General features: G+C 44.6%; 1 protein-coding gene across 6 annotated transcripts in view; it reads left to right on the top strand.

Moving 5' to 3' along the window:
• Positions 1-9082, top strand: part of sfmbt2 (Scm like with four mbt domains 2) — a 39817-nt gene extending 30735 nt beyond the window's left edge. For 4 of the 6 annotated variants that reach the window (XM_070991629.1, XM_070991628.1, XM_070991627.1 and 1 more), the window contains 7 exons: positions 3056-3195; positions 3635-3744; positions 5054-5229; positions 5387-5556; positions 6509-6829; positions 7281-7400; positions 8127-9082. In XM_070991629.1, coding sequence (XP_070847730.1) covers positions 3056-3195; positions 3635-3744; positions 5054-5229; positions 5387-5556; positions 6509-6829; positions 7281-7400; positions 8127-8267 — 1178 coding nt within the window. In that variant the 3' untranslated portion in view covers positions 8268-9082. The remainder of the gene's footprint in view (positions 1-3055; positions 3196-3634; positions 3745-5053; positions 5230-5386; positions 5557-6508; positions 6830-7280; positions 7401-8126) is intronic. The other 2 variants (XM_070991631.1, XM_070991630.1) reach the window with 1 other exon arrangement.
• Positions 9083-14067: the final 4985 nt, after the last annotated feature.

The raw sequence follows: 14067 nt of genomic DNA, 5'->3' as shown, positions 1-14067 counted from the left end.
TCCTGATGATATGTTCAGGGACCTTGGGAAATTTGAATCTGGACGGCAGGCTGTGGGTTAAACTCTGGTGATCGTTTTACATAAATGCTTCTTTTGTCTTAATTCAGATATGAATGCTCGCACGATATTTGCCAAAGATTGCGCAAAAGGGAACAGAGGAGTGTTTGTTGCTCTCTCACAGGCGCATGAGTGATGATTTTAAGCTTTTTTTGCCATTTAAGGCTTAACTAAACACCACTGATTGGTCTGTTGCAGATTGTGGGCAGGTGAACAAAGGATCTGCTCTCATTGTATTAGCTATCATCGTCATTAACACAGAATGATATCACCACTCATCTCTCTCTCTCACCAACATGTTTTTAACCAAACTGCTGGAGGAAAACTGATTTTCGCGGCCTGATCTCCTCACTGATCAGGGGAATCGTCTCCTTCTGAAACTGTAAATTGCCTGCAGTTACTCAGTTTCCTAAACCAATTTTCTTTCTTTGTGCAGAGGAGATGATAATTAAGTGATAAATTTATCATGGCGCTCCGAAAAGAGGCGAGCGTTTTGTCTCTGCATATTTTACCTCGAGCCGTTCGGGCCGAGCTGCAGACAGACATGTTCATCAGAGGAAGAGGAAGAGGCTTCAGCGAGCCTTTCAGCAACAGATACCTGAGCGGTGTCCAGGTGTCGGTGATGAGAGTCGAGGAAAAGCCACAGTGCTGCAGAATGAAGCTGTTTGTTATTAAAGAGCAGCTACAACAAGATGAAACCTGCGGCGGTGCAGTCGAGTCTCATTTCCTCTTTCGTGAAGGTTTTCAAGACAGAAATATCCACAAATGAAAAACATTTCCTTATTGAACGGTGCCGCAGAGGAAATCCTCATCTCTCACTAACGGAGAGCGCGGACGCCATCGGATTGGACCGTGGCTGCTCTGGGATGACCGCGTTTGGCCAGTCGTCAGCTGGAAGGAGACGACGACACCCGCCAGCAACAGCACCGAGCCAGAGCTGCTCTGAAGTCAGCCTCTTATTAGAGAAAATGCCCTTTTTTTCAACTTTTTGTGCATTTTCTATTATTTATCACGGCTTTTACAGTGAAGTGCGCGCGGCAGCCAAACACAGAAGCAATCACACGGGTTTCAAACAAGCCTTCAGGTTAAACAGATTATGTAAAGCATCGATTCGGAGGTGAAAACCAACGTCTGTGCTGATGTTTTCACCTGTTCTGTAATAAGTCTGACCTTCAGCGTGCTCTTTGTGCCTGGTGCACTGTGTTACAATGCAGAGGGTAAATGAATTGCTTCCCAATAAGAGCCAAAGATGAATGGATTTTCCGTTTTTCTGTTTGCCAAATGGAAAAGCTGCAGCGAACGCCGGTGCTGCATCAATAAGAGCAAAATGTTTTAACTGACTGGATTAAAGCCAGAAATTTAGAGAACTAGTCCCAGGTAGAAAAGTTTCATTTTCATGCTAATTGAGGTGTTTTTTAATGCCTTTCAGCAGCCAAACTAGCAGTGGGAGCTACAGCGTTTTGACTGGATCTGAGAGTAAACAACATGCATGTTGCAGCACACAGAGAGCAGTGGGCTGAGCCTTGTTTCCAGGAGACCCTTGCCCTCTTTTCCAAGTTCCCCGTTTAAAAACCACCCACTCGCTCATGCATATTCATCACCTCACCTAATTACCATTCACCCCGAGCGGTGCGGCTCCAGGTTCCGGCGGTCGTCCAGGGCTGTGGGAAGGGCGGAGGGCGGCGGCATCGCGTCGACTCATCTCTCGGGAAGTCACGCGGGCGGGACGTGGACTCAGCGCTCACCTGTGTGGCGACATGTTCGCAGTCACATTCGGCTAGAATATAAATAATAAGAACAATAAACACGCAGCTTCTGAGGCAGCAAAACAGGGAGCGCGAGGCTTTAGAGGAACAAAGCCTGGACTGTTACAGGCCCTGAAAACCTGTTTTCTTAATCAGCCTCTGACTCTCAGCGATGCGTTCCCACATGAACGCCCAGTTTTCATCCACAGAAACCACCGTTCTGCTTATTTCACATGAGAGCTTTCTATATTTTTGTTTTTCTCTGCACTCCACCTCCTGCTCTGTAATGTATATAAACATGTTTGCATGTCTGTATACATCAGAACAGACTTTTCTTTGTGTTACTGGTCTCTGATTTTTAGTCTCGCTCGCTCTTTTCCATCCCTGCGTGAGTCAGACTCCTCGTATTTGTACACAACCTTGGCCGATGAAGCCAATTATTAGCGCTTCGGAGTGGGTGGGTTTCTCAGCTTGCTGGCGTGTTTTTCAGGTCGCTGTCAATGAAATGTGATCGAAGCAGACCCTCACAGTCCTGATGAAGTAGATTAGCTCTGTTTTAAGTGTTAAACTCTTAGAAATAACACATAAACATGTTTTTTATCACTTTATATGAAGGTAGACATATTCATGATTAACTAGCTGCGTATTAGCCTGCATATTAGTTGCACATTGGCTCTTTATTAGTCATTATGAAGCACTTATTAATACTTTATTATGCAGGAAAATATGCTACAACTACAAGGCCGTTAACTAAGAGTTTTCCCTTAATAATGATCTTTAGATTAAGACATTAATAAGTGCTTTATAATGACTGATAGCCAGACAATATGTGACTAACGTGCATGCTAATAAGCAGCTAGTTAATGGTGAATATGTGCACTTTAATATGAAGTGCGACCTGTAATTTAAAACTGATCCAGCTGATATTGATGGAACTGATTATTCATAATCAAAAGTTTCCAACTGACTGGAAACAAAAATCTGATCTCTTTTTCCCCAGGTCACATGATTAGAATAAAGGCCGATTCTGCTTTTATTAGATGGTTTTATTGATTTATTTGTGTTTATTTTACAGTTTTATCACAGTGGCTCTCAGACATCCGTACGAACACTCATTACAGCTGAGATTTAATCTTGAGCTGAAGAGATTTGTTTAATTTTACTGTCAGATGTCATGATTACGTGTTTTTCTTCAGCGGTGAAGATGTCCGTGCTGGCTAACGCTCCTCTTCGTGCTCTCTCCTCCATCTCAGGCTCAGCCAATGGCAGATACTGCTGCTCCAAGATCTTTGTCAACCACCGCTGCTTCTCAGGACCGTACCTCAACAAGGGACGCATCGCCGAGCTGCCGCAGGCCGTCGGGCCCGGAAAATGCACGCTGGTCCTCAAAGAGGTGGGCTGGTGTCAGGAGCACGGGGGGTGGGGGGTGGGGGCAGGTTTAATCAAAGAGTCGCACACTTTCAAAGGCGGAGGAGGGGCGGTGGAGATGGAGAGAGGGAGGAGGTGAAAGATGGAGGGTGAGACGGCGATGTCTTGTTAACCACCTGCAGTTTCCCAGCAGTGCCTTCATCTTAATGTGAGGAGCTGTCAGTCAAGTGTGTTTACACACACACACACACACACGCACACACACACGGCCACGACCGCTTAGCAAAACAGCCTCTTAATTTCTCCAGAGACGGCGCCGCGTGCACGTGAGCGTGCGCTCGCAGCCGGGCCGGCACACACCAGCGTGGTTTGCCTTGGCAGTTTCGTGCAGTAACTCTGACTCTTCTGGAGGATTTTATCAGTTTGTTTTTTCTTTACATGTGAACTCTCGCTTTGGCCTCCAGCTGCTGAGCATGCTGATCAACGCCGCCTACAAGCCCGGGCGAGTCCTGAAGGAGCTGCAGGAGCTGGAGGATCCGAGCTGGGACTGCCAGGAGGAGACCCTCAAAGCCAAGTGAGGACAGCGGTTGTGGTCATTTTCAGGGGTCATTTCACGATGAATCCGACATCGTCCCTGCTGTTAAACTGCAGCTCGCAGAGCAGGCTGTTGTTTCTTCCTCCCTCCGTCCCTTCAGTCCATTGAATGTTTCATTTTTTCTTGCTGCAGCAGTTTGTGTGAGGTCTGCATTTTCCTCCACTGCCGGCTGCACTGAGCCAAATTATTCCACAGCTTCGGGCTGCACGCTCTGTGTTTCCTAATCAAAAACTGACCCATTTTTCTGGCTGCAGCCAGAAAGAATCGGCCAGTCGCGGGTTTCCAGTGAGTCACCTGCGTCGGGCTGCGGAGCACAGCGATCACATTCATGCGTGAATGTTTTGACAACTCGACAAAGGGGTTACTCTTAATTTACTGGAGCGTTTACAGAGTCACCTCTGACGGCATGTCGAGGGCTCACCGCTCGATTCCGCCCGATTAACCAACGACAAAAACTTCAGTATCACCATAATGAGATCGGCGTGCGCTGACAGGGGTCCTTTTTTCTAACAGAGGGGCTTTTTCTCAGGAATTTCAGCCTCATCTGTTTGCAGCAGCTTTTAAATATTGTGACGTGACATGACGTTTTTCACCACAGGTCCTGGTAACAGAGCCAGTCAGATAAAGTCCAGTTCTGTTACTGGGATTACTGGGATGTGATTATACTGGCAGCAGCTCTGATGTCACTCTCGTGCCATTTCATGCTAAAAAGACGGTCTCTTTGGAAAACATCCACCTGATCTGACAAACCCAGGCTGCTGAAGCCTCACATTAATCTCAGATAAACTGAAAGCACGTGAGGAGAGCACAGCAAGTCAAACCTGTTTCAGTGCTCATACCTGGCTACTATTTTAAGACAGACTTGAATTATTGTGAGCCTCCCCTCGAGTGTGCTGACCTGTAATTTATCTGTCTACCAACTCGCAGACATCAGCAGCTTTTAATGCGCTCTAACTGTCCTGTTCAGGCGTTTATTTGAAGTGTTTCTCCAAAATCAACACAAGCGTCCCCTTTTAAGAGCAAAGACTGATTCAAAGAGAGAATCGCAGCTGACTTCAGATCAGCCCCATCAGACTGCAGGTCAGATCTGTCCTCACCTTCCCCGACCTTCGTCATGGGATGGTAGCAGAGCTGACCCTCATCGTCTCTGCAGCCGTCCTTCACTGCACGCTGCTTTGATGAGTCACAGATAGCTTGATTATGCACTGCTCTCATAAATAAAAGCGTAATCACTGGTTGAGAGTGTCACAACATCCCTCCTCCTCCTCCCTCCTCCTCCTCCTGGCAGATATAAAGGGAAAACCTATCGCTCCACCATCCGGATCGTCCGCCTCGCAGACCAGATCCCAGACTTCTGCCGTAAGGTGTGCATGAAGCTGCAGTGCTGCCCGAACCTCTTCAGCCCCGTCCTCGTCGCCGACAAGTGCCCGGAGAACTGCTCCCTCCAGACGAAAACCAAATACAGTGAGTGTCTGTAATTAAACGCATCACTTCCTGCACCACAGCTATGAAGGGGACCCAAATCAAAGCCTGTGACGCTGCAGAGCGTATAATTGCCTCTGATGAGTAGCTAAGATTTGTTTTGGGTGCATTGTTTTCGACATCTGCTGTGCGTCCGCAGCCTATTACTATGGGAAGAAGAGGAAGCTGTCCAAGCCGACGGGAGGAGAGGAGCCGGCGGAGGGAGAGCCGGCCAAGCCCACGCGCCGCAGGAAGAGGAGGAAAGCTATCTTTGTGCAGAAGAAGAGACGCTCGTCCGCCGTGGACTTCACTCCCGCCGGCTCGCCGCAGGTCAGATCGCGCTCCTCTTCCTCGCCGTCTGAGTCACGATGCAGCATTTAAATATAAACGTCTCTAGGTACGACGGAGGCAGGAAACGAGCTCAGACGGGAGTTTTAATTTAGCTGACGGGTAATTTACATCTCGTCTGATTAAAGCCCTCACGTCTGATCTGAACCACTGAAATGTGGAGCATTGACTGGTCAGACTGGTTGGCAGCTGGTTTTTGTCCCCAACAGACTTATGAAGTGAGGAGGAGGAGGGCCAGTTCTGACTCAGTTGACTGATTGATTGATTGTTGGGTCTCTAAAAAGAGCCGATTAACTGATGAGCTGATGGGCAGATTCAAACATTTTTGAAGATCAATTAATCATTTGAGTCATTTTTAAAGCAGAATTTCCCAAAGTTAGCTTCTTCCTGCTGCTGCAATGAGAGGATTTCCTGTTTTATGTGGCTGCAAACTGAACATTGATCGGACAAAACAACACATTTAAAGACGTCACCTGGGTGGACGATGGCAGTTTGGACATTTTCTAGCATTTTATCAACCCGACAATCAATCAGGAAAATCATTAGATTAATTGATAATGAAAATATCTGTTACCTGCAGCCCTTTTGTTTCATATTTTAACATAAAAAGCAAGAATTCCTCTCTGAAACTCGATGATGTTGACTTTTTGTGACTTCAAGTGTTTCAAACGGTGAATTTTCTGTCAGTTAACTGATCAATTAATCATTTCAGCTTCAGAGTGAGTTTAAAATTAGCCTAACAAATCCAAACCCTCCAGTCCTCCATAATCAAATCACTCATTTCAGTTCAGTTTTCATCAGATTTGAACAAGAAGAGTTATAAATATTTAGGAACGACAGCTCAGATATGAGCTTGAGTTGTCGTTGAGCTGTGGAGTGATCATGAATGGACAGGTGCGCCTCACCTCTCTGACTCTGAGCCTTCCTCCCTCAGGACAGCGACGAGGGCGAGGAGGATGAGGAGATGGCGATGCAGTCGGGCAGCGAGGGCACCAGCTCGGAGCCGCGCGAGGACCACACCGACGCGTCCTCCGTGGAGGCGACCAGCAGCCGCCCCCGCCGGGCCGCCACGCTGCGCAGGGCCTTCAGCGCCGGCAACGCCGCGGCCAGCCAGGAGGCCCCCGAGCGCCGCAGGAGGTCGACCCGCTCGCTGTCGGCCTACAACCAGAACAACAAGTATCAGCCGTCCAAAGGACAAGACATGCAGGTGCAGACAGAGAGACGACACACCGATGGAGGCTCAGCCCTCACGGTGGTTAGTAACGAGCTGACGAGATTAACCGCCAATGACAATAAGACCCACTCAGAACACGAATAAGACACGTGGACTGATGAGGACTGACATCTGCCCCAACAACACATCTCAACCCTTTTCATACTGCACCAAAAACACACAAAGGTGTTTTACTTCATGTGTGAAGTAGAAATGAAGGATTCCCTGAAACGTTTTCAGCGTGTTAGCATTAGCATCTCCTCAAAACAGCCTGAGGCAGGTTAGACGGACACATTTGACCACTTTGACTGTGTTTCTGTGCACGTCTGTGGTCGCAGAGTGTCTCCACTCTCTGAAGTAAACACACATGGTGATATCACGAACACACAGCCTGTTCGACAAACAATCAGAATGAATTAACTGAAGGATTAACAAGAAAATCTGTAATTTACTGTGTGTTTTCTTTGTGTGTGTGTGTGTGTGTGTGCGTCAGGTGGAGGAGGACGGTCAGCTGGTCTTGGACAGAAATCCTCTGGAGTGGAGCGTAGACGAGGTGGTTCAGTTTATTAACTCTACTGACTGTGCATCCCTGGCCAACATCTTCCAGGAGCAGGTACACACACACACACACACACACACACACACACACACACACACACACACACACACACACACACACACACACACACACACACACGAGGACACCCTGACATAACACATTCCTTACCGTCGTAAGCCGAAGCCTCCTCCTCACCTGAACCTGATTCTAATCTTAACCCTCAAACGTCCTTTGAAGAGCAGACAAGCCGTTTGTATTTTCAGCGTCTTTAACTCAAACGATTGCACACGAACGCACAACCGATCAGAAGGAAGAAAGAGGTGCATTTACTCTGTTTTCTACCTGCGACTCTGAGCCAGTGTTTGCGTCTTACTGCAGCTCAGACATCAGGAGTGTTTGATAAGATATTTCTTCGGCTCGTGACGTCCAGTGAGGCTGATCACATGCCGATCAGCCGGCTGATCAGACCCTCTCTCCTCCCTGGTGGCTTGGATTTAGTATTTTCTGGCTTGTTCAAAACAAAAAAAGGGCTTTTATAATAAAAATTGGATTTAATGGACATTTAGATCACACTTTTTTTAAACTTATTACAGGCTAATTAGCATTTTAACCCTTAGTTCACATCACTTTCTACCCCTCACCTCACACTCCCCTTTCAAGCACACCTACAGTGGCTGCATAGCCAGAGCCAGTGTTTGGTTTGTCCACTCTGGGCTACTGTAGAAACATGGCGGACTCTTCACCCTGTTTGAACGTCCGTCTGTCTGTCTTCCTGTGCAGGACATCGACGGTCAGGCGCTGCTGCTGCTCACCCTGCCCACCGTACAGGAGTGCATGGACCTGAAGCTCGGCCCCGCCATCAAACTGTGTCACCAGATAGAGCGCGTCAAGGTCGCCTTTTACAGACAGTACGCCAACTGATCCAGGAGCAGCAGCCGAACGCTCGCACAGCGGGAGGAGACGTGGTCGTGCACGACCGGGAAATGTTGGATTAGGCGCCTCCTGGTGGGATTCTTTGGTGGAGTTTTTGTGGATTTCCTTGGAAGCAGGAGGGGTCGTGTTTGGAGGGGACAAACTGAGCAGAAGAAGAAGAAGCTGAGGATTTGTTTCTGGGATTCCGTCTGTGTGAAAATGTGATGCCACAAAAACTTCCCCGCGTCGTCGACTCGGAGCTCGGGGTCGATCCTGTGCTTTACTGATCTGTGAAAGTTATTTTGAGAAGCTGAGGACTCGTCTGTGAAGACATTTGTGTTTATTTCTTGCTTTTCATTTCCATTTTATTTGTGATAAGAGGAGCATTATAGCAGTTAATTTAAAATGAATTATCGACCGTAAAGAGCTCTCCCCTCCTTTTCTCTGTGACATGATTGGTTCTGAAAAGATATATTTGAAAAGTATTTAACACACCAAGTAATAATATATTTGGAATATTTATTGTAATCCTAATTTATAAGGAGAGAAAAGAGCTGAGCAGTTATGAAATAACGTCAGCATGAACTCCTTTTCTACTGAAACGAACCCTAAAAACAGAAACCAGGATCTGCTTTGATTTCGATTCACACTTCACTTTGTGTTTCCAGAGAAACAGAAGATTGATAATAACCCTGAAAAAACCCAGCTGTGCTCACAATCACACCAAACAATCATTTAAGCTATTTTGTGTCCATCTATGCAAATGTGTTGCAGATATTTTTGATAAGTAAGAAAATAAATTTCTATTGATTTTTATCTGTTTATTATGAGCGTTTGTCCCGCTGCTGCTACGAGTACCACACACCGAGTACTTGTACTGCAACATAACGTGTTCTGCTCGCAGAAATGTCGCTCACAACAGGAGGATCACTGAAGCAAAACCCTGAGAAGAAGAAGTACTCTGATCCTTTTTGATCTGAAAGTATCATCAGTACATTTCAGTCAGAGTATCAAAAGGAAGAAATGAAATATTATTACTGAGGTTTCAACATGTAACCAGCATTTCATGTGGTTACCTGTTAGATATACTGCGTATAATGAAGTAAAAAAGGAGCAGGCTGAATGTCGGAAGGAGCAGAAAGTGAAAGCACTCAAAGTGGAAATACTTAAAAAGTACACTAATAAGTTCCTGTAGTTACTGATAAATTAACTATTATTCAGTGTGGAAGACGTTGGCTCATTATTAACAAATAGTCATAATTCTAATCATTAAAAACATGAGATAAATAACCATCTACTGTACATCAGGGTCTGATTCATGCAGGTATCAGTTAAAAAAACATTTATCCATCACACCTAAATAAAACCACTTTATAATCCATTCACGATGAGCTTCTGATGAGATACTTCACACCGCTTCATTTTACAAATAATCTGTGCTGCGTCCCCTCAGGTTACTGCAAATATCATGTAGTACTACCAAGTAGTACCTTGGCTGTCATATTCTTTGTGTTTTTCCACTTGACCGTGACGGATGATGCTTTTAAATTGTCTCATTAAGTCCCCCCAGCGTTTAAACTTCAGCTGACGCTTCAAAAGCGCTCCACGACACCAGACATTTGATCTTGTTTACAGTGTCTGCACGCACCGAATGCTTGGAATAGCTTCAACTCACAACACAAGCGAGAACGCTCTGTTTTTCTACTTCATCCTGGATCATTTACACCTGGCTTATAAACAGTAATTACACTGAAGAGAAGAACCGTGTAAATACGTCTCTGAAGAACTGGTTTCCACATGCAAAGCCACAGCGTGTTGAGGAGGATGAAGGGTTAACGTGCTCCCTCATGCATGGTGAGATATAGGAAGTCAGACCTCAGTGTGGTTAACAGAACAAACACGCTGATGCACAAAGTCACAGTGAAAGAGGAACCACACTCCTCTGCGCTGCTCGGCTGAAGCAATCAAACGCTGACATTGTTAGAGCTTTTTATCTTCATCATTTACACATCGCAACTGAATTAACTGATTAACTTCTAACTGAAAGCAGAGAGGTGTGATTAAGTAACAAACAAGCAGTTAAAGTATGCTGATTACAGCTTATAGCACTGGAATATTTAAGATGTATGAAAATTCATACATTGTATAAAATTGTGCTTTTATCAATGTTGTAATAAATTCATGTAATGTATTAAGTGTACATTCATAGCAAATAAATGGCTGAAGTACAGGAGCTAGTTTGCTAAAAGCAAAAGATAAATAGCTGGAACAGCTAAAGGTAATGGGATAAACGGCTGAAAATTAGCATAAGTAAGTAAGTAAGGAACAAATGGTTGAAATACATAGCTTAAAGTAGCAGGATAAATGGGTCAAACAGCTAAAAGCAACAGGATAAATGGCTGAAACAGTTAGTTAAAACTAGCACCATAAATGGTTTAAAGTTAGCATAAAATAATGGGATAGACTGCTGAAATAGTAAGCTAAAGGTATTAGCTAAATGTATTTAGCTAAAAGTAGCAGGATAAATGACAGCAAGTTAGCATGAAGTCACGGAATAAATGGATGAAGTAAGCTAAAAGTGAGGGACAAATGGCTAAAATATTTAGCTGTAGTACTGGATAAATTAGTCATAGTCACTGTGGTGTGTCTGCAAACTTAACATAGACAGCTCAACAGTTTAAGCATAAACTTTAATTATTCCTTTAATGGTAATATATGTGATAATTAGTGACAAATCCATGAAGGTGGAAAAATTTGTTTTTGAGAGATAAACAACTAATTGTACTCCAGTATGTGAAGAGTGATGTCGAATGATGTAGATCAAGACTCATCTTAATCTGTCGTCCAATAAAAAAAACAGCCTTGACAGACACTAATGTATTCCACACAAAGCAGACAATTACACATGAAATGAGACGCTGTTTTCACGACAAGACAAAGTAAAATGCCACTGAGAGCAAAAATAGAAACTGAAGCGTAGAAACAAAAGCGCCGATTTATCTCTTTTCCTTCAAAACGTCTTTTCACACACAGGTTATCAACGAGAAAACATTCCTCTACATTCTCCTTCACACTCGAAACCAAGTCAAAGTTTCACGTAAAGCCAGATGCGCTCACGTTTATCTAAGCTGCATTTATTCAGGGGAGGCCGGCTGAGCAGACGGGCTTTGACAGCAACACCCTGCTGAATAAACAGAGTCATAAAAGGAGGCCGGGCGGAGGCGGAGCGGAGCGGTAAAAAGGGAAAGCGGGTCGAGTTAGAGCCGTTACGGGCAGGTATGAGGAGATTACCTGAAGAGACACGGCGCTTTGTTTGTTTGCATTTTCAGGTGACGCTGTACTTTGCTCCATGACACCAGTGAAAGCAGTCTTCAGGCCAAATGCTCTCCACTCAAGAGGAGTTGAAAGCTCTGGGAGAAGGTCACAAAAGTTGATTTGGTTTTGGATCCTGAAGGAGACTCTTCCATAACTTCCTTTGAGAAATGGAAGAATGATCGTCTCCAAATCATTTTCATCATTCATTCATTCATTCATTCATCATTAGAAACTTCTCAAATGTTGGATGTTGTTTCAATACGCTGTGCAAGTTTTCCAGTAACTGTTTTACTGTATTTCACCAGACGTTTCCTGTCCTGCAGAAACATTTTGGTACCAGAATAATATCAATGATCTGAGCAGAGTTCAGATGCAGCAAAGATCAGACACTGCAGAAGTGGCTTCAGCTGCACCTCGTTTGCATGTTGACAAAAGCTTCGTGCAGGTGAATAAATGAAAATGTAAAGATGTAAAACAATCCAGTATTTCACAAGAAGAGGAGCCCAGAATAATGTGTATGTATTTTTCCTCTTTGCCACCCTGTTAATCATCTTAAGAGGGTGCCCACCCCATGTCGCGAACCACTTTCCTAAATTATTAGAAAGGATGCTCCAATCAGCCGCATCGGAAACTACACGGTGCACCGGTTTCATTTTAGCGCCGGCACCAGATCGAGTTCGCATCAGAGAGGAAAAGGCTGATAAATGAACAATTATTTTCAATTATCACAAAGAAATTCATCAGAATTCACACCTCGCTGACAGCCGTGCTAATCTCTTCAGGAGGCAAAAGTGATAAAAGGAAATTACATTAGGGAAGTGAGTTTGACAAACTCTGATTTATCAAGCAAACTGAAATGGAAAACACTGTCAGCGGCGACATTAATGCTCTGTACATGAGCTGATGGAGCCATTAGGAAGGTGTTTTATTGGCGGAGCTGCTCCTGGTGGCAAAATAAAAGAAATTACCCCCTACGTGGCGATGATAGCTGTTTCATGTAGCAGCATAATTGCAGGTAATGCTGCGTTAGTCATGCATGCAGCACGTGGCCTGATTGGCTGATTCATCCACGCTGTTTCCTACTCGACATCGGCCAATAGGAATCCATAAAGGCAGTGACTCACATTCAGAGTGTAGTCAGATATGTCGTGCCTCACCAGCTCTCTGTACGGGTGCAGCTGAATTCATTTAATAGCTTTCTCTCACACACACACACACACACACACACACACACACACACACACACACACACACACACACACACACACACACACACACACACACACACACACACACACACACACACTTCCCCAACTCTGACACTTCGTATTGAGTCACTCCAAAAAGCTGCTACATTATACTGTTGCCTGGCAACTACACATCAAACGTCCGCTTTGCATGTTTTTCCCGCCGTTGTTTGTGAATTCAGGAGTCACGACAGCGGAGGTGGAAGCAGGCGTCTGATGCGAAGGGAAGCCCTGAACGGGAGCGGACGGGAGTTCACGTTTCACATTCAGGTGCAGCGGTTTCAGTCAAAGGTGGAGACGGATGGAGCGGCGCAGCAGGACTGACAGAGAGCTGATATCTTGTCAGAGTCGGAGTGACTGATCAAAGCTCGTCTTTGTCTCTGACGGAGGAGCGATCCATCAGTGAGAGCAGATATTTAGGATCCATCTTTTATATATATATTTTTCTTATTCCCGCGGGAAAGCAGCCTGACAGTGTCTAAACATTTCCAATTTTCCAATATTTCCAACTGATTGATTCCTGTTTCACACCAGGGTGCTTTGTGGTGGACATGTATCACATATTTCAGCATAAATGTTGGCAGATGAGTAACACAAAAAGTAATTTTTCACCTGTAAAATACCCAACTCAGTCACTTATATCCTGGACACTATTTTTTAAAGTGGCTTCAATTGATGTTTTTATCAAATGGCACAATGAAGTGAGATCGCTCAAATAATCAGCTGAACCTGCAGCTTCCCTCGACTCTACAGCGCTTTAAAGAGTCTCAGTTTGATTGACTCTCACGGCTCTCATGCTATAGCTATAACAAACAGAGCGATGTTTTGTGTTCGATTCTGGTTTTGACCTTTCAGAGGGCATTGTATTGTGATCTGTTATAATTGTACATAACTTTAATATAATTGAAATGAGCGACTTATATAAAAAATGCACAGTAACGAACGAGGAAATTAACTAAAACTGATTTTTGTACCAGGCTGTAAACATGTTTATTTCTGCTTTAAATTTGGACATGTTAATATGGGGGTCTATGGGAACTGACTCACTAATGGAGTGGCCTTCAGGGATGATAGGCTGTTACTCGTGACACATAACCAATGAGATGGGGTTGTGGGCGGGACATTGAGCGAAAACATTGAGTTTTCTGATGTGTTGCACCATTATTTGATGTATACTTACTGATTCCTAATAGAGATTTATTATTGAGTATTTACTGAATCTAAAATAGCACAAACTAAAATCTGAT

Source organism: Chaetodon trifascialis, chromosome 22, assembly GCF_039877785.1.
Source record: "Chaetodon trifascialis isolate fChaTrf1 chromosome 22, fChaTrf1.hap1, whole genome shotgun sequence".
NCBI classification, from domain to species: domain Eukaryota; kingdom Metazoa; phylum Chordata; class Actinopteri; order Chaetodontiformes; family Chaetodontidae; genus Chaetodon; species Chaetodon trifascialis.
This window is presented reverse-complemented; position numbering and strand designations above follow the sequence as displayed.